The 20,725-nt window shown below is 43.5% G+C and overlaps 1 protein-coding gene across 1 annotated transcript; it reads right to left on the bottom strand.

The window, feature by feature from the left end:
* Positions 1-399: 399 nt before the first annotated feature.
* On the bottom strand, positions 400-18,562 carry LOC120047558 (R-spondin-1-like). Its single transcript, XM_038993087.1, has 6 exons — positions 18,463-18,562; positions 16,390-16,581; positions 10,134-10,277; positions 5,228-5,434; positions 4,916-4,920; positions 400-642 (listed from the first exon to the last, which is right to left on the bottom strand). Exons 1-6 carry the CDS (start codon positions 18,560-18,562, stop codon positions 400-402), a joined length of 891 nt encoding a protein of 296 aa, XP_038849015.1.
* Positions 18,563-20,725: the final 2,163 nt, after the last annotated feature.

Genomic DNA, 20,725 nt, shown 5'->3' with positions numbered 1-20,725 from the left:
ACTCCATCTTGAAATTCTCATATTCATATTCAGTGTCTTCCACTGTTCAGCCACTGGGATCTCCATCTGCCAACTCCATGATAAACCTGGGAGCGGTGAAATGAAACATGTTGACCCTACTGCAAGGCTTACAGTGGAACCCTCCAGATTGCACATTCACCCTCTTCCCTCCAAGTCTGATAAGTCCAAGACCTGATCCTCATTTATTGCAGCAATCCTCCAGTTCTCTTAGAGCATCTTCTAGAATGCATAGCAGCATTAATCCTTTTCTTCATCAGTTTGATATTGTCTCCTCTGTCCACTGTCAGTCTCTTAATAATGGCCAATGCAGGTGGGTGTTGCCTACTCGCCTTGTTTTTGTCCATCCTTGTCCCCACTAAGTCCCAACGTGAGTAAGGCCTAGGCTACAGTGCTAGGGGTAAGGCTGGGCGCAGTGGTGGCCTGGTTTTGGCCCTTTTTCCTCCTGCCGCCTCCCTTGCCACCCTCTCTTCCTCCTTTTCCTCCCTCTTTGCCCCCCTCTCTGCTTCCTTCTTTTCCTCCCTCTTTGCCACCCTTCTTGCCACCCTCTTTGCCCTCGTGGCCATGGCCTCGGACGTTTTCTTTGTCTCGCCTCCTCTGCTGGTCTCGTCGCTCGCCCTTATTCTTATTCCCATCTGGATAGAAAAACAGATTGAAATGCATTATAACACGACTACGACACCAAAATAACAGAGTAGTTGGGCTCAGCTTTTATAAACAGGGCTTTGATGGTGTGTGTTTCAGAATTAGCTTGGTAGACCTATGACATGAACCCATTAGCCCACATTCACAACAGTTCAATAACAAGTGGCATTGTGTGGATACCCCGGTTCCTAGCTTTCCTATCAGGCCCTTTTTAATACCGGCCAATTGCCACTAAGCCCCAGATATGTAGCTCAGGATCCAGAGCCTTTCATAAATGCCACCATGACGCAACACAGTGCTGCATTGGGCTGACAGGAAACACACAGCAGTGCCATAACGACAGACCGGAAAACAGTAATCAAGCCTTTGTGAGGAGTGTGGCCGCGACTCCGAGCCGGACACGTCTTAACACTCGCAGAGACAACGGCTGGTGGAACATAATAGTTCATGTAAACAGTTGGGAGCCGGTCGAGGTGAGCTCCTTTCTTAATGTCTGCCTTCCCTCTCCACTCCACCTCCCCCCGCACCCTTGTCTTCCCCTCCTCTTTCTCTCACTCTCGCTGTAGGCTGTTGTCTGGACTTCCACCTGGCACACAGTTCAAGTGCATAATTGCTCCCTAAATACAAACATCCATTAAGAGTAGCTTTCCAGGAACTCGGGATGGAAAAATCGTTCAGGAGAGAATAAAACAGAGTAATGAAAGTAAATCAACACGGTTGAAGTGGAGTGCAAGAGTCCTTCATGTCCTGTACATACAGCTATAGATTGTTCAAAATGCGAGCACTCATTGACATCCTCTTGACATTGTTGATGTAAATTGCGCTACGCCACTACACCGCTAAGCCACAATGAGGTTAACATGTTGGAGCTCTAATGACAGCGTGTGTGGGTGTGTATCTGTGTGTGTGTGGCTTGCTCGTGGGTTCGATCAGGCGTCGGTGTAAACAACCTTTCACGCACATAAACGGGAATGGATGTTTGTGTCAGGTGTCAGACAGTGGTTGTTTATACTGGGCTGATGAGTACTCCCACGGTGAGAGGAAACTGGGCAGTTAGCAAACATCCCTCAGCCTATGAACTTGTGTGTTGAGTCTCCATGTTCCCTAGAAACAGAGACTCAAAACACTCACTAAGGGGGCTGGACAGCATTCGCTAAGGCTAACTGTTTGACAACAGGAGGCTCATGGAGCATTCTTGTTTGTTTGCTTTAATAATATTATATTATATTTAAACAATAAGGCCAGAGGGGGTATGGTATATGGCCAATATACCACGGCTACGGGTTGTTCTTATGCACGACGTAACGCGGACTGCCTGGACACAGCCCTTAGCTGTGGTATATTGGCGATATACCACAAACCCCCGAGGTGCCTTATTGCTATTATAAACTGTCTACCGACGTAATTAGAGTAGTAAAAATACATGTTTTGTCATACCCGTGGTATACGGTCTGATATACCATGGCTGTCAGCCAATGAGCATTTAGGGCTAGAACAACAGTTATATAATTAAGTAATAAGGCACGAGGGTGTGTGGTATATGGCCAATATACCACGGCTAAGGGCTGTTCTTATGCACGACGCAATGCATCGAGCCCTGAATGCTGATTGGCTGCCATGGTATATCAGACCGTATATTAGCCGTGGTATATTGGCAATATACCACACCTCCTCGGGCCTTATTGCTTAATTATATAAATGTTGTAATAGGCCTACGCCTATTTTCTCCATTCTGCACCACATGCTTTGTTAGCTTGTTTTCTAAGTAATTTGTTTGTTATTTGAATGTATTTGAAAGTACGCAAAGACAAAAAGCCATGATATTACTCAAATATGCTCCATCTCAGTATAAACCAATGAAAATCCCTATTTGGCAGTAGACCTGCAAACATTTACATATTTAAATGGTGCATATTTTGAATAAAGAGACCCCTGAAACTAAATGAGTTTCAATAAGCATTCCTATAATTTATTTAACGAGGACCTGGCAGGAGCACAGGTGTGCAGATTCTTTCCCTTTGTTCGGTAGAAAACAGGCAGAGGCAGACCCAATACAGTAGTCCACTAACTAGAAGTAGTTGATGTTACTTTTCTTGAGACACACGGGGCCAAAGTCATTAAAGCATCTGTCACTGTAGGGCCCTATTGGCCAGTTGGCTCCTGACATTGGAGGCTGTGTCACATTTCTTAGGGGAGTGTTGACAAGACTTGATTACTAGCTTTGTAAAGTATGCATGTGTTGCCTGCCTTGAGTAAATAAACAATTTCTGGGAGATTCATTTCTCCCGCTAATGAAAACAAAATGGAGACCATTTGAATTTGGAAGACATTTGTTTATGTTTAGAGTAATGTTAGTGAACCTGGGGAGTTACAGTAAGGGCCGTTTGTGTGAGTGTGTACAGCAGGACCTGGGCTGATTCTCTCACTGTGTAAGGACTTAATTAGACCCGTGACAAGCCCGCTAATGGACTGAGGGGGACTCCATCAATTTATGACAGCCATGATTGAAGCTCCACTCCATCCAAGCTAAACAACTATGGCCTGACAAAAGCAATCACGCATTTAGCAAATTCTGTTTTCGTGCGGGCCCATTTGTAAAAAGCTGCAGGGGGAAAAAAGGGGAGAGCTTGGCCAAATCGACACAAAGCGTGAGATCTGCAGACCAGTAAATCACTGGTGTTATACAAGCACTGCCCTCTGTTTTTTACAGCGGCCCCATCGGCCAAGTCTTGCAGATGGATTCACGGACTCGCTAATTTAGCACATGGCAAGTTTTTTTAAGCACATGAAAAAGGGCTCAGTCAAGGTCATGATACCCATCGCCTATGAATGAATTCACACGAGAACAACATTTATTTGTTATGCGCCTTGACAGGGGATCCTTACTCATTTTCACAACAGTGTATTCTGACACCAGAATAAGGAAAACAAGTTGAAGCTAATGCCTATCATCTCTCAATGTCACATCATACATCTCAATCATACGTCTCAGACTCCTGAGTCCTGACACACCACAGTCTGTTGTTCCAACACGGCATCCCGTTCCCTCACTTCCCCTCCTTTCACAACACCACTCGCTACGTTTAGAAAATTGGCATTCGGCACTACACATTTATGGGGCATTTTATAATATTTCACTGTTAATTATTCTTCTCAATCCATGGTGGAAATTCTTTCCAGGATGCAGGCGTTATGCAGTGTAAATTTGCCTCTCATTTCTCAAACAGTTCTGTCCTGGTCCTGTCCAGTGTGAAGCAAGCCCACTCCTCCCTGAAAAATTACAAGCAAGAGCTCGTATATATCCTCCCTCTAAGGATTTCTACATCTAATGTTGTATAATGTTGTTTCTGTGTGCATTTTTACGTATTCCATCTGTTACATATTGCATAACTGACATGATTCTTCATTGATTCTTTACACTGGGTAAACTGATGTTTGTTGAAAGCTGTTAATCAAAATAGTAGCAGCCCTGAAATCCAATAAGCGTACCACCCGCTCATAAAGTTTGGGAATATTGCTTGTTTACTGCACACTAAGTCCTTGTAAAGAAATGGAAGCTTCCAACTTTGATTCAACATGTACATTAATTAGCTGCCAAATTAAAAACAGGAATTACAGTGGGAAAAGTAGGAGATAGAAACAGTGGCCAAATGGGCCCACCGTTGTCAGCCGATCCAAGCCATACAAAACAACTCCTTTCACTTCAAATCAACATTTACAAATCGACTCCAAACCTTTCTCTACCTTTTTATTGGGTCGATCAAAAGGCTAAGCATCCCAGCCATGCTGGTCAATAAAGTTGACTGGTCCGTTTTATTTTATAAGGCAGAGTTCATTGAAACTTACTGACCGGGCCTCCCGAGTGGTACCAAATAATACAAAATACAAAAATAATACAATAAAAACACTTACTGACAAAAGGAGAGGCCTTTTGGTTTCTCGACTACTTGAAGAAATTCCATCTTATAAAACCAACTACTACTAGAAAAGTGTTATGGGCCAAAGAACAACAACGGAGTAGTACTAATTAGAGCATGATTAAGCTGTTATCAAATTGAGTGTTACCGGGTAGATTTTTAGCTGAGCAACATTAGCCAGCTCTGAAACAAGATGGCAGATGAATGATAAGAGCTAGAGCAAACATGTCAGAGTCCTGTAAACCTCATGCCTCGTTGAGCTTCAAAACAAACAGTCCAACTCCAGCTCTTATCGTCGTCCAACATAGTGCACTGCATGGCACCCTCCCATCTACCTTGCCTGTTTGGGTCTTTAGGAGTGTTTGTTTACATGGTTCCCAGTCAGAGGCTCAGTGTCCTTACTGAACCAACACTTTTGAGGTTCCAGGTCATGGTCATACATAGGGTTAGAGCAGGGAGTTTATGACTTCATCAGAAAAGGTGCTAATCACAATATTATTGACTTTGTAGTTGTGTTGAAGTGTTGTTTTGTCATCTTTCATCTACTGTCTCATTCCTGTCTTTTATCCATCCATATATTAATGATCTGTTTCACTCTATTTCCTCTCGTTTCCACTCTCCTACTGTAGGTATGTGTTAGTCCTCACCTCCTTTTCCACATGGTGTCTTCTGCACTGTGCACTTCTGTCTCTCAGTCTGTGGAGCACATGGCCGGGGGGATGACGCAGAGACCGTGTCAGGGCTGGAGGCATGAAGAAGCTCTTGCATTCTGGTCTGTGTGCCTTTCTTAAAGCCACACGTCTTGTTCTTCTTCATACAGGAACCCCATTGGCTCCATTCGCCCAGTTCACATTCTACAGGTGAGATAGAAAAGAACAGAAGTTAAATACAGTTTTACATACACACACATAGATCACATGCAACAAACCCCAAGTGAAACCAAGTAAGCTTTAGATTTCAACGGGTCTTACATGTTCACAGTGAGAAAATAATGCAGAGGAACTTATCTCACCCAGATCAGACATCACTCATTTGGCCTTGTCAAGCCCAAAGCCTCTATGTTACCAAGTATGTCCAGTTTATCTAGAGACCTCAACTGTTTTACCCCTAGTGACATGCTGTTGAGCTTTTTTTCCCCTTTTTTTCCCCTTTATTTAACCAGGTAAGCTAGTTGAGAACAAGTTCTCATTTACAACTGCGACCTGGTCAAGATAAAGCAAAGCAGTGCGACACAAACAACAACACAGAGTTACACATGGAATAAACAAGCGTATAGTCAATAACACAATAGAAAAAAAGAAAGTCTATATACAGTGTGTGCAAATGGCGTGAGGTAGGCAATAAATAGGCCATAGTAGCGAAGTAATTACAATTTAGCAGATTAACACTGGAGTGATAAATGAGCAGATGATGATGTGCAAGTAGAGATACTGGTGTGCAAAAGAGCAGAAAGTAAATAAAAACAATATGGGGATGAGGTAGGTAGATTGGGTGGGCTATTTGCAGATGGACTATGTACAGCTGCAGCGATCGGTCAGCTGCTCAGATAGCTGATGTTTAAAGTTAGAGGGGAAAATAAGTCTCCAGCTTCAGCGATTTTTGCAATTCGTTCCAGTCACAGCCAGCAGAGAACTGGAAGGAAAGGAGGCCAAAGGGGGTGTTGGCTTTGGGGATGACCAGTGAGATATATACCTGCTGGAGCGCGTGCTACGGATGGGTGTTGTTATCGTGACCAGTGAGCTGAGATAAGGCGGAGCTTTACCTAGCATAGACTTATATATGACCTGGAGCCAGTGGGTCTGGCGAAGAATATGTAGCGAGGGCCAGCCGACTAGAGCATACAGGTCGCAGTGGTGGGTGGTATAAGGGGCTTTGGTAACAAAACGGATGGCACTGTGATAGACTGCATCCAGTTTGCTGAGTAGAGTATTGGAAGCTATTTTGTAGATGACATCCCCGAAGTCGAGGATCGGTAGGATAGTCAGTTTTACGAGGGTAAGTTTTGCGGCGTGAGTGAAGGAGGCTTTCTTGCGAAATAGAAAGCCGATTCTAGATTTGATTTTGGATTGGAGATGTTTAATATGAGTCTGGAAGAAGAGTTTACAGTCTAGCCAGACACCTAGGTATTTGTAGTTGTCCACATATTCTAGGTCAGAACCGTCCAGGGTAGTGATGCTAGTCGGGCGGGCGGGTGCGGGCAGCGAACGGTTGAAAAGCATGCATTTGGTTTTACTAGCGTTTAGGAGCAGTTGGAGGCCACGGAAGGAGTGTTGTATGGCATTGAAGCTCGTTTGGAGGTTAGTTAACACAGTGTCCAAAGAAGGGCCAGATGTATACAGAATGGTGTCGTCTGCGTAGAGGTGGATTAGGTAATCACCCGCACATCATTGATATATACAGAGAAAAGAGTTGGCCCGAGAAATGAATCCTGTGGTACCCCCATAGAGACTGCCAGAGGTCCGGACAACAGGCCCTCCGATTTGACACACTGAACTCTGTCTGCAAAGTAGTTGGTGAACCAGGCGAGGCAGTCATTTGAGAAACCAAGGCTATTGAGTCTGCCGATAAGAATACGGTGAATGACAGAGTCGAAAGCCTTGGTCAGGTCGATGAAGACGGCTGCACAGTACTGTTTGTAATCGATGGCGGTTATGACATCATATAGTACCTTGAGCGTGGCTGAGGTGCACCCGTGACCAGCTCGGAAACCGGATTGCACAGCGGAGAAGGTACGGTGGGATTCGAAATTGTCAGTGATCTGTTTATTAACTTGGCTTTCGAAGACTTTAGAGAGATAGGCAGGATGGATATAGGTCTATAACAGTTTGGGTCTAGAGTGTCACGCCCTTTGAAGAGGGGGATGACCGTGGCAGCTTTCCAATTTTTAGGAATCTCGGGCAATACGAAAGAGAGGTTGAACAGACTGGTAATAGGGGTTGCAACAATGGCGGCGGATAATTTTAGAAAGAGAGGGTCCAGATTGTCTAGCCCAGCTGATTTGTACGGGTCCAGGTTTTGCAGCTCTTTCAGAACATCTGCTATCTGGATTTGGGTGAAGGAGAAGCTGGGGAGGCTCGGGCAAGTAGCTGCGGGGGAGGGGGGGGGGGGGGTGGAGCTGTTGGCTGGGGTTGGGGTAGCCAGGAGGAAAGCATGGCCAGCCGTAGAGAAATGCTTATTGAAATTTTCGATGATCATGGATTTATCGGTGGTGACCGTGTTACCTAGCCTCAGAGCAGTGGGCAGCTGGGAGGAGGTGCTCTTGTTCTCCATGGACTTTACAGTGTCACAAAACTTTTTGGAGTTAGAACTACAGGATGCAAATATATGTTTGAAAAAGCTAGCCTTTGCTTTCCTGACTGACTGCGTGTATTGGTTCCTGACTTCCCTGAAAAGTTGCATATCGCGGGGACTATTCGATGCAATTGCAGTCCGCCACAGGATGTTTTTGTGCTGGTCAAGGGCAGTCAGGTCTGGAGTGAACCAAGGGCTATATCTGTTCTTAGTTCTACATTTTTTGAAAGGGGCATGCTTATTTAAGATGCTGAGGAAATTACTTTTAAAGAACAACCAGACATCCTCGACTGACGGGATGAGGTCAATATCCTTCCAGGATACCCAGGCCAGGTCGATTAGAAAGGCCTGCTCGCAGAACTGTTTTAGGGAGCGTTTGACAGTGATGAGGGGTGGTCGTTTGACCGCGGACCCATAGCGGATGCAGGCAATGAGGCAGTGATCGCTGAGATCCTGATTGAAAACAGCAGAGGTCTATTTGGAGGGCAAGTTGGTCAGGATAATATCTATGAGGGTGCCCATGTTTACGGATTTAGGGTTGTACCTGGTGGGTTCCTTGATGATTTGTGTGAGATTGAGTGCATCTAGCTTAGATTGTAGGACTGCCGGGGTGTCAAGCATATCCCAGTTTAGGTCACCTAACAGAACGAACTCTGAAGATGGATGAGGGGCAATCAATTCACATATGGTGTCCAGGGCACAGCTGGGAGCTGAGGGGGGTCTATAAAAGGCGGCAACAGTGAGAGACTTAATTCTGGAGAGATTCATTTTTAAAATTAGAAGTTCAAACTGTTTGGGCATAGACCTGGAAATTATGACAGAACTTTGCAGGCTATCTCTGCAGTAGATTGCAACTCCTCCCCCTTTGGCAGTTCTATCTTGACGGAAAATGTTGTAGTTGGGTATGGAAATCTCCTAATTTTGTGGCCTTCCTAAGCCAGGATTCAGACACGGCAAGGACATCAGGGTTGGCGGAGTGTGCTAAAGAAGTGAGTAAAACAAACTTCGGGAGGCTTCTGATGTTAACATGCATGAAACCAAGGCTTTTTAATTACAGAAGTCAACAAATGAGAGTGCCCGAGGACACGCAGGGCCTGGGTTAACCTCCACATCACCCAAGGAACAGAGGAGGAGTAGGATGAGGGTACGGCTAAAGGCTAAAACTGGTCGTCTAGTGCGTTGGGGACAGAGAATAACAGGAGCAGATTTCTGGGCGTGGTAGAATAGATTCAGGGCATAATGTGCAGACAGGGGTATGGTGGGGTGCAGGTACAGTGGAGGTAAGCCCAGGCACTGAGTGACGATAAGAGAGGTTGCATCTCTGGAAGTGCTGGTTAAGCTTAAGTCATGACTCCATCTGACAGGAGCTGGTTTCAATCGTGGGGGAAATTTCTACCTTTTCTGGGAAAATATTTTGACTTTTTTGTGAAAAGCTGGGGGGTGTGAGGGGGTGAAGCAAGCAAACTTCATACTGACAAAAACAATGGCAGGGAAATTAGAGAATATATGACAAGAGCAGCTGGATTGAGCACTTTTTGGAAGGGAGCAGGGGCAATGCCAGAATGTCACCCTGGGGGTTGAGAGCTCCTCTCTAAAGAGTCAAGTGGCCTGGGGCATCCAGCTAGCACTAGCCTTGCAGAGTAATGCCATTAGCGCTCTATTTCCTTACTTGTGACAGAAATAATTTCAAAATAAATCAATAAAAGTTCCTTATCATCCAGCAGGCCTCCCTCTGAAGTTCAGCTCGCTCGCTGGTGATTGAGAAACAGCAGAAAGAGGAAGAAAAAAGAACAGTGGACGAGGAGAGCTCAACAGAACACAGTTTCTCCACGTCAATGAAGTCTTGAACTGAACTCTCATATGGCAGGCGATATTCATCCGACAGGCAGAACATACTTGGCTGATGATAGCTGAAGGGTATTTAGTATACCATGTGTGATGGGTTAGGGTGAACGGGGTACATTATGGGGTCAAATATGCACCTGAGAAACATTTAAGACTTTGTGACAGGCTCTCAACACAAAAATTCATCACACTTAACTTCATATGCTTAATACTCAATGTATGGGTAGTGTGGGACTTTCAGTAATATTCTCTGAGCCATTGACATTGTGAACTAACATTTTAGCCATCTTATTCAAAAGCTAATATGTGCCAAAAGGCAAAATGCCCTTAAACTCATAGTTCATAATCCAGTTCAGTGTCAGCTGTGAGTGAAGCTGTGGCAGGGGGTGAAAGGAAGAGAGGTCAGAGGTCACTCACCTACACACTCCATGGTCCCGTTGGTGGTGCTGAGGCCTTCAGGGCAGCTGGGGTAGCATCGCCCTCTGTGTGAATATAAGCCCTCCTTACATTTTGTGCAAAAATTTCGATTGAAACACTCCTCACAATTCTCTATTTTACATTCTGAAAGGAAAAGGGGGGAAAAAAACATGAGTCAAAGAGAGGAGAGAATGAGAAAATTAAAGCGCACTTAGTTGAGTTCATATTCATTGTGTTAACATAGTATACATGTACACGTTGCATTAACTGACAGCATAACACATCACTGTTCATTGTTCTGGCTTCAAGCTTCTGTGTTAATACAGAATAATACAGTATTACTATACAAAAACAGCAAAGTATGTTTAAAAATGTGAAGCCTTTCTGCTGCACGAAAGGATCCTCTTATCCTCGGGGAGGACAAGAATGTAGCCTGATTTTTATCTCCTATGAGAGATTTATTAGTGATAAAACAATGGGGAGAGACTCTTTGGGGGGATTCTGCATGAATAACACCCATGTCTTAAAAGCATATGCATACCACGGCTATATTTTTTGGAAAGCGGGTGGCCGGGTACGGGCCAAGAGTAGAGAGCACGTCAGCGGATTTCCAGAGGTCTCCACGCACCTTTGCCTCATTAAAAACTGAGCTTCTCCAGTCAAACAAACAACTACTTTAAATTGAGGGTAATTATGGGCACGGGAGAATGAAAAACAGACACCTTAAAAGGACTACCAAGAGCCCCCCTTTCTCATCCCAACCCTTCTCCTGGCCCACCTTTTTCATTACTATCATTATCTTATTCTGAATTAATAACATTTTCTCTGCCAAAACCAGAGTGTAGAAACAGAGGCACGCTAAGCGAAGGTCACAGATATAATCCTTACATCTCTGGGTTGGAATATATGTGAATATCCAGTCACAAAACACTAGACACCTTTCCCACAAACAACTAAAATAAAGAATGTCTTGTCGGCTGGAGTCTTGCCAGGAGTTCGAAACGAGCTAAAGGGAAGAATCCTCGTTGGGAATTTAATGCCCTAACCTCAATTATTACTTTAAGCTCTTGACAGCTAAATTTGACGTTAGTGATGTTTGGAGAAAATACTTTTACAAATGTAGACCTAATGTAAAACAAATGTGGCTAACAAGACATCTTGGGGATTTCGATATGTCCTAAACGGAAGCGGCTGACTGGATAATAACAGCAGGTTAGCCACGGAGAGGCTTGAGAAGGAGGTGGAGGAGACTAACCAGCATGCACAGCGGCCTTTCAGGATTCAGTGGACAACATTGAAACAATAACGGCTAAGGTTAAGTTAATTTCCAGTGACAGTAAAACATTAACAAAAATGTGGGGATTAGTGTGAGCCAGAACTTTTGTTGTTTTTATCCAAATTGGACTATTTTCCCAAACCTGCTTCCTGAGTACCTAGCAGACAGACATGCTCTGAGGTTATGGCCCTGTGTTTATGTTCACAAACAGTACATATACAAATGTTTGTCAGGCTATTGCAAATACATGTCTTGAAGCACAGTACGCTCAATGTTGCACTATATTACAAAGTTACACTGAGGCCAATATGTTCAGGTAGATCCTCATTATGTATCTTGTTTTGTGATTTCAGGTAGCTACATGTATAAACAACGCTATGTGGGGTAATAACTATTGAACAGGCCGCTATATCGGCCCATGTTGCTGGAATGAGGAGTATCACACATACCAGCCCCACTTATTCCAACCTGAAACTTCTTCTGCTGATTGACTATAAGCTTCCCTGCTGCGAAGGCATCTGGACAGTTACAACTCCTCCAGGACGAGCTGTGTAAATCTGTATGCTATATCATCTTCCTCTCAATATCAGGGCTATAAAATACTAGTGTTAAAGAGGAGGCAAACACTGTTCAAAAGAAAGCAATAAGTGCTTCTTATGCCTCAGTATGTACAGTACTAGTCAAAAGTTTGGACATACCTACTCATTCCAGGGATTTTCTTTATTTGACTATTTTCTACATTGTATAATAATAGTGAAGACATCAAAACTATAAAATAACACATATGGAATCATATAGTAAGCAAAAAAGTGTTAAACAAATCAAAATCTATTTTATATTTGAGATTCTTCAAAGTAGAGCCCAGGTCATCTGATGCAGCACTCCATCACTCTCCTTCTTGGTCAAATAGCCCTTACACAGCTTGGAGGTGTGTTGGGTCATTGTCCTGTTGAAAAACAAATGATAGTCCCACTAAGCGCAAACCAGATAGGATGGCATATCACTGCAGAATGCTGTGGTAGCCATGCTGGTTAAGTGTGCCTTGAATTCTAAATAAATCAACAACAGTGTCACCAGCAAAGCACCCCCAAACCATCATACCTCCTCCATGCTTTACGGTGGGAACCACACATGCGGAGTTCACCTACTCTGCATCTCACAAAGACTCGGCAGATGGAACCAAAAATCTCAAATTTGGACTCATCAGACCAAAGGACAGATTATCTCCGGTCTAATGTCCATTTCTCGTGTTTGTTGGCCCAAGCAAGTCTTTTCTTTCCAATGGTGTCCGTTAGTAGTGGTTTCTTTGCAGCAATTCGACCATGAAGGCCTGATTCACATAGTCTCCTCTGAACAGTTGATGTTCGGATGTATCTGTTACTTGAACTCTGTGAAGCATTTATTTGGGCTGCAAATCCTGAGGCTGGTAACTCTAATGAACTTATCCTCTGCTGCAGAGGTTACTCTGGGTCTTCCTTTCCTGTGACGGTCCTCATGAGAGCCAGTTTCATCATAGCGCTTGATGGTTTTTGCAACTGCACATGAAGAAACTTTCAAAGTTCTGGAAATGTTCCATATTGACTGACCTTCATGTCTTAAAGTAATGATGAGCTGTTGTTTCTCTTTGCTTATTTGAGCTGTTCTTGCCATAATAAAGACTTAGTCTTTTACCAAATAGGGCTATCTTCTGTATACACCCTCCCCTACCTTGTCACAACACAACTGATTGTGTCAAACGCATTAAGAAGGAAAGAAATTCCACAAATTCACTTTTAAGAAGGCACACCTGTTAATTGAAATGCATTCCAGGTGACTAACTCATGAAGCTGGTTGAGAGAATGCCAAGAGTGTGCAAAGCTGTTATCAAGGCAAAGGGTGGCTATTTGAAGGATCTCAAATATAAAATATATTTTGATTTGTTTAACACTGTTTTGGTTGCTACATGATGCCATATGTGTTATTTGATAGTTTTGATGGCTTCACTATTATTCTACAATGTTCTGAAACTTTTGACCGTTAGTGTACATGGGACAATATTTGAACATTTCAATAGCTCCAAATGTCAATGACTTAAAAACCATTAAACTGATTATAAATTGTAGAAAGTCATATAGAAATATTGAAAGCATTTAATGAGAACTTAAACATGACATTTACATTGTGTAATTTATTGATGATCCCTAACTAGCCCGTGACATAAGCTATCCAGTCAAAACACTTTTTCAACGGTTGCACACCAGCCGGCTGAAGCTAATTGGCGAAAGAAGTTGGCTAGCACTAGCTAGCCTAGGCTAATTCCAGACACAAGACCTGGTTAGACTGTTTCAAGTTGTCTAGAAGGGTGAGTGACTGTAACTGTGTACTGTTTTGGCAGAGTAAATGTACTAACACTTCCCACATGCAAACACACACCCACATTAAACCACACCCACAAGACAACTCTCATTTGGCTTCAGTCTAGGCAGCTGCATTTCTTAATGAGCAAACAAAAAATACAGAGAACAAATCAGTAGGTCCGGCCCTCCTTTAAGGGGTGTGGGTTGAAATAGGGTGGAATAGGGTTGGTTCCTCCATGTTGGTTCTGGTGGCGCAAACACCTTTTTTCTGAACCAGGGGTGCCAAGAGCCCGGCTCGTGGTCTGTTTTCTCTTACTTGTGGGTGGAAAACAGGAATGGAAGAAACTCACAAGAAAAACATTTCTAATGCACTGCTGTTTGTCTGTTTTTTCAAGGATGTCTTCTTTTTTTTTTTTTTGTCTCGCGAGCCAGGGGTTCATGCCAGTTCACAGTCCCTATTCATTGAGTTTTACCATTTATGTATCAAAACATCCATCTTTTTAAAGTAAATTTATATTTTCTGGACACAACTGAATTATTCATTTGGCAAGTTCCCTTGTGAATCATACAACTAAACTTGCCTCTTCAAAAGGTAAATTATATCTACTTCTTATTTTTTAGGAAAGTGCGTATGATGATAGGCAATTAGAGAGCAAGGCAGCTTGTAGTCATTATATTTTGTTACAGGTAGAACACGCAGGTTGTTTTGGTGTATGCAAGTTGTTTTGTTAGATAGGTTGTTGCAACATCATCTAATAGCAGATGTCTGTAATGTTTCATTTTTTTCTATTACAAACAAACTTCCTAACAGGTAAACTCATGATGCAACACAAATATGGAACTGAAATGGTTCAGGGATATTGCCCTTTAGTTTTTCTCCATCAGTCATAAGGTACATGTCTTTGAAAACAGAATCATAAGTCAGAAACCACTACTAAAGGACACCAATAAGAAGAAGAGACTTGCTTGGGCCAAGAAACACGAGCAATGGACATTAGACCGGTGGAAATTTGTCCTTTGGTCTGGAGTCCAAATGTGAATTTTTTGTCTTTGTGAGACGAGGTGTGGGTGAACGGATGATATCCGCAGGTGTATTTCCCACCGTAAGGCATGGAGGAGGAGGTGTTATGGTGTGGGGTGCTTTGTTGGTGACACTGTCTGTGACTTATTTAGAATTCAAGGCACACTTAACCAGCATGGCTACCACAGCATTCTGCAGCGATATGCCATCCCATCTGGTTTGGGCTTAGTGGGACTATCATTTGTTTTTTTTAACAGGACAATGATCCAACACACCTCCAGGCTGTGTAAGGGTTATTTAACCAAGAAGGAGAGTGATGGAGTGCTGCATCAGATGACCTGGCCTCCACAATCCCCCGACCTCAACCAAATTGAGATGGTTTGGGATGAGTCGGAACGCAGAGTGAAGGAAAAGTAGCCAACAAGTGCTCAGCATATGTGGGAACTCCTTCAAGAAAAGCATTCCAGGTGAAGCTGGTTGAGAGAATGCCAAGAGTGTGCGAAGCTGTCATCAAGGCAAAGGGTGGCAATTTGAAGAATCTCAAATATATAATATATTTTGATTTGTTTAACACATTTGTGGCTACTGCATGATTACATATTATTCTACAATGTAGAAAATAGTAAAAATAAAGAAAAACCTTTGAGTGAGGTGTAGGAGTAGGTGTTCTAAAACTTTTGACCGGTAGTGTATATTGTGTAATTTACTGATAGGGATATCCAAAAGTCAAACCAAATTTACAATGGGAATTACGCTTAAACTCCATGACTTACATTTTTTCCTTAATCATCTTCCAAATCTCTGTATTGAACGAGACTGACTTTATGATTACACTTTGTAGTCAATTTTGACACTAGAAGGTCATTTTTTGGTTCAGTTGGTCTTTAAAGGTAGACTTAGCAAAATGACATTACCTCGAGCAGCACCACAGATATTGAGATGAGCGAGATGCAAGACTTCGCTCTCACAGTCACACACAGTATATGCGCATGTGCACGGGTTCGCTTCACACTGTTCACAGCGTGGTAGCCAGAGCACCAAAACAGCTGAGGTTGAGCCTCACGATTCAACGTTCTTAGTTATTGCAGAAATTGCCCCACTTTGCTGTGTACTTTCTGCATCTATGTCATACCGCTGAGTCTACCTTTAAACTGTCTGAACATTACTGCAACAGAACAATAATTCTCCTGCCATGTCTCAGTTCAAGGCCCATCTCCAGCTTGACAGATACTGTTTGCTAGTCTTTATGAGTGTGTTGTTGTGTTGCATGTTATTGCTGTGGCTGCGGTCATGTGGTGAAGACAGCTCCTTCCACACATGGCACAGCAGTTCAAAGTGGAAATTACACCTCACTTACCACTGGACCACATTAGTGCCCATTGTGTGTTTACCATTATGGTGACACATTGTGATGATATGCATGTTGTACTGTGGAATAACTTGAATATTATTGGATGTGGTTTGTTTTGTCCAACACAGAAAAAATGTCAATACAAATATAGGAAACCTTCTTACTGGGGCTTTCCTGGTCAGTTCACATCATAGTCACGGAAAACTCCTCGCCCTACTTATGACACAATGCATTTAAAAAACGAACAACGAAGTCCAAGAATCCAAACTCACGGATGCATCTGTTGGTATCGGGAGTCCGCATGCCGAAGTATCCCTGTGGGCACGAGGCGAGGCACACGCCTATCTGGCGGATGTCGTTGCGCTCCAGGAGAATGAAGAGTTTGGGCTTACATTTTATACAGCCATTGTATTCGGAACATCGCTCACAGCCATTTGAGCAAGATGGTGGCCCCTCAGTGCTAACTGTGGAAAGATGAGGGGAAAGAGAGAAGGAGAGGGAGAAAGAGAACAGTCATTAAAAAACCAGCATAAGGTCCAGTTACCACAAAGTGAATAAAGAGAAGTGTTTATCTGTTGGCTACAAACACTAGATTCAACACTGGCAGTATCAGTGAGGACATGGCCCTTGTCTATTTTTGCACCACATAGCCATAAACCTGGCAGTAGTTCATGTTGCAGCTAATCTAACCAGGGGCCATGCCAAACATCTTTGTTTGAACAGTTTTCTCACTGTTTACTTGAAACTGCTCGCCGGAGATCCTAAACAGATTTTAGTTGGAGAAGCCCGGGTGTTTGGGACTGACATCCCGCGATGATCGATTCCACATCATGCCATCACACAGCAGGGGCCCCCCTGGGGCCGACTAAAAGTGACTCAGCCATCGGGATCTCGCCAATTACACGAACATGCCGGCCAAAAAGGGAAATGCGCACAAATGCGTTAAGTTTCTTCCCAACACTTCTATACAGAACTGAACATGTTTTGGTGTTTTAACCATCCGCCCACGAAGCTGAATATAACAATCTAAGAATTTTACTGAGCCACAAAACTCTGTCTCAAAGCACCCCATCTGCATTTGGCTCTCATCCACATATAACCCCACGATCATACTTCATATCTTCATATCCCTATTCCCTCATCTTCCAAAAAGGCTAGACCTCGGACACTCTGCTCTGCTGCAGCCAGTAATTTAAATGATTGCTCAGAAAGCGTGTCAATATGCACATCCTGTTTCTAGGGGCCATTTGGTGCCAAAATGGCGGTCATCCCGGTTGATTTATAGGCCTATGTGGTATCAGCATCTAAATATACACACTCACACTGCAATCAATCTGCCATCCCTGTCTCCCAGAGATAAGTTGGGATGGTAAAAGCTTTAAAAATGTTCTCCCCGCAAATCAAATACGCCATGTCTGAGTCATGGTAAATCGCTTCAAAATTCAAGGGGGAACACTGTTCACCTGGGATAAAGCTCTTACATGATAATTGACACATGATTCATAGGTCATTGCTAACTCGTAAGGTATGGTAAAACACACTTTGGGCATCAGAAATATATATTTATTGTGTAATGAAAAGACTTAAAAATTCGAGCAAGACCCATCTGATTAGCCTCTAGCCTTTCCTCTGGACATCTATTGCCATGCCGAAGCCAAGCTCCATTTACCAAAGCCAAGCTCAATAAAATTCTGACCTCTCCTGACTGCTTGGATGTTTTTGTGAGGTGGGGGTGTAGAGGGGCAGAGGCTGGTATCCTCTAAAAGCTCTTCTGAGGGAAAAGGCATTATATTAAAACCAGTGGTAATGCCTTGCACTGAGATTCACCCCGCTCTGAGGGCAGACACTGATGCTGAGAGTAAGCTCTGTCTTTGTGGGTGCATAAGGTCAGAAAAGTGTTTATAAAACTGCTTGAAAACCAAACAACGCAACATGGTCCAACAACCATGAGCTGAAGTGTCAGAGAGTTGTTCCACTCAGTGCCTCAGAGGCAGACATGGAGAGAACTGTGGTGCTGAAGCTTTAGCCGTAAAACCCAGGGTGAATCCGCCTAAAACCCGACTATAAACATTCTTAATACCCATAAAAGCTCAACATAAACCAAGAAAGGCATAATCATAAAAAGAGGAAGAAAAGAGGGTCACTCAAAGACAACTGAGGCTACCATAATCCATCTTGGCAAAACAAATAATGAAAGAAGAAAAAAATAAATAAACATGTAATCTTTACTGCGGCTGTTAAATGTTTATAAGAAATGTACCACTGTGGCTCTCAGAGGCTGCATGGAAACCAGAGAAAGAGTGAGAGTGAAAGAGAGAAAGGGATTTGAAGATTTGGTAACTCACTCCGTCTCTGCCTCCGTCCCTTTGAGAGCTTGAGGCCGCTGTCGCTGTGACACATGGATCCGAGATAGACCATCGCCAGAGCCACCAGTCCCAGCTGCATAGTCCCTGGTGCTGACCGGCCACGCGGGGTCCCCCCTGCAGGCAGACGGATCAGGCGGGGGGCCCCTTCCACTCTGTGACAGGTGGATCACTCTGCTGCCGCTGCTGCTTTTGCTGCTCCTCCCTGCTGCTTCCCTCCCTCCGCTGGGTCTCTCTCTCACTCACTCTCTCTCTGTCTCTCACTGTCTCTCACTATCGGCTGCTGCGTCCGCAACTCCCTTCAGTAGAGGATTATGCTGCTGCGGCTGCAAATCCAAACATGCCCGGTGTACAAGCCATAACGGTGGTGTGTGTGTGTTGGGGGGGGGGGGTCGGTTGACGATGTAATGGAGGAGCGATGCGTGGAGTATGAGAGGAGAGGTGGGAAAAGGAGGAGAGGAGAGTGTGGCACTCCTGTCGTTTCAACCCATGAAGACTCGGCGGGGCTAGAAGTGGAGCAGGCAGCCTGTTGGAGGATCGCCAAGGAGCGTTTGGTGTGAATGAGAGCCTGAGCCCCGGAGCATGTGTCTTATTAAAGATGCTCTGAGGAGGCGTGGGGGGAGGGAGAGGAGTGGGGCTGCTAATAGAAGCTGGAGAAAGGTTCTGGACTCCTACGCGTGACAACACATCTGTCTGTGCCAGGACCTGCTGGGGAGAGAGAGAGAAGTGAGGAGTGAGGAAGACAGACAGAGACAGAGACAGAGACAGAGACAGACAGACAGGAGATGAGCTCTAAAACACCAACCCATTAAGTTAGCATGTCAAGAGAAAATCCACCTCTTGGCCAAGACTGAAACAGATAAAAGATTTTGTAACAAGAACGGAAATTATATCAATTCCAACCATGTCGACCAACAGTGAACCAATGATAAGTACTGGAATTCAAAGACAGTAACTTGATTCCTCCGTTCTTTAAACTACTTTGAGGGGAAATGTATTGAAACATTTCCAAAGTACACAGTATTACTTCTGATAAGTAAAATACTTGTTTAGGGCAATCAGCATCTATTTGTCTTTTGACCTGAAATCAAAGCATAAGATAATGCACTTTCTTTCCAGATTTAAATGGACCTCAGTCATTTCCAAGCTTTGAAATCGATGCAGATTCATTCAAATTATTAGCAGCTATGGCACAATGAAACAAAATACTACAAATAGTTTTGGGTCGCTTGCTACACTTCCAGTTGCCTTTGGAGAAAAGAGTTGATTTGAAAAATATGTTTGCTCCATTCTTAAAATAAAAGAATGAAAAAACACATAATAGTCCTTCTACAAACACTTGGAATGAACAGCCTTGTAACATTGGTGCAGAGATCTTCTCAGATAATGTCAAGCTATATTTACAGCTCTTGCACACGGAAGACATAAGGCATAGCTTGTCTGGAACAGTGCAAACAGGGTCTCCTACCCCAAGGGTGAAACAGCAAAACAAGGCCATATTTGGCTGTTGTACTTATTGTGGCGTACAGAGTAGGCCTACAAAGACATTTGGGTGAGTTCTTAAAGAGCAACTTCCCCTAAAAAAACAACTTCTCATTTAGAAAACAGCCTATGTGGCATAGATATGAGTCAGAAACATGTATTATACTGTCAAAATGTACTACAAAGTGTAAATAGGATAATGTTGGTCATAGTCAGTCTCGACCAAAACATAGTTGTTGTTTTTTTACTTGTGGCCGTGACTGCATCACAATATAAATGAAAGTTGGATTTGTTTCAATCCTGGTCACATACCGACAGCTGGCAGCACACAAGTAATCATCAATACTGGGGGCAGCTAGTTGCATGGTTGACTTTGGATATCCCTATGGGGCTAGTTAGGGACCATCGGGTAAATTACAAAATGTACATAGGACAATTTGTTAAAATTCCAATAGCTCCAAATTCCAATGACTTAAAAATCTCAAACCAACTATAAATTGTAGAAATTCATATACAAAATGAAAGCATTTAATGAAAAAACTAAAAAGGTGTGCAAATAGTCTCATTTACATTGCGTAATGTATTGATGGTCCCTAACTAGCCTCGGAGATAGGTTATCCAAAGTCAAACCAATTTTGCCACAGTTTCACACCAGCCGACTGAAGCCAATTGTCTAAATAATTTAGCTCTCTCTTCCCACCTGCAAACAAACACGAGACATGCACATCAATCCCCACCCTGAAACCAACTCGCGTTTGAATTC

Source organism: Salvelinus namaycush, chromosome 5, assembly GCF_016432855.1.
Source record: "Salvelinus namaycush isolate Seneca chromosome 5, SaNama_1.0, whole genome shotgun sequence".
Lineage (NCBI taxonomy): Eukaryota > Metazoa > Chordata > Actinopteri > Salmoniformes > Salmonidae > Salvelinus > Salvelinus namaycush.
The sequence above is the reverse complement of the archived record's forward strand: the minus strand, read 5'-3'. Positions and strand labels throughout refer to the sequence as shown.

Coding starts and splice junctions, on each gene's coding strand:
- LOC120047558 (XM_038993087.1), bottom strand. CDS start 18,562: ATGCAGCTGGGACTGGTGGCTCTGGCGATGGTCTATCTCGGATCCATG. Junction 16,582..18,462: donor GGGACGGAGGCAGAGACGGA/GTGAGTTACCAA, acceptor ATCTTTCCACAG/TTAGCACTGAGGGGCCACCA. Junction 10,278..16,389: donor CGATACCAACAGATGCATCC/GTGAGTTTGGAT, acceptor TTTTCCTTTCAG/AATGTAAAATAGAGAATTGT.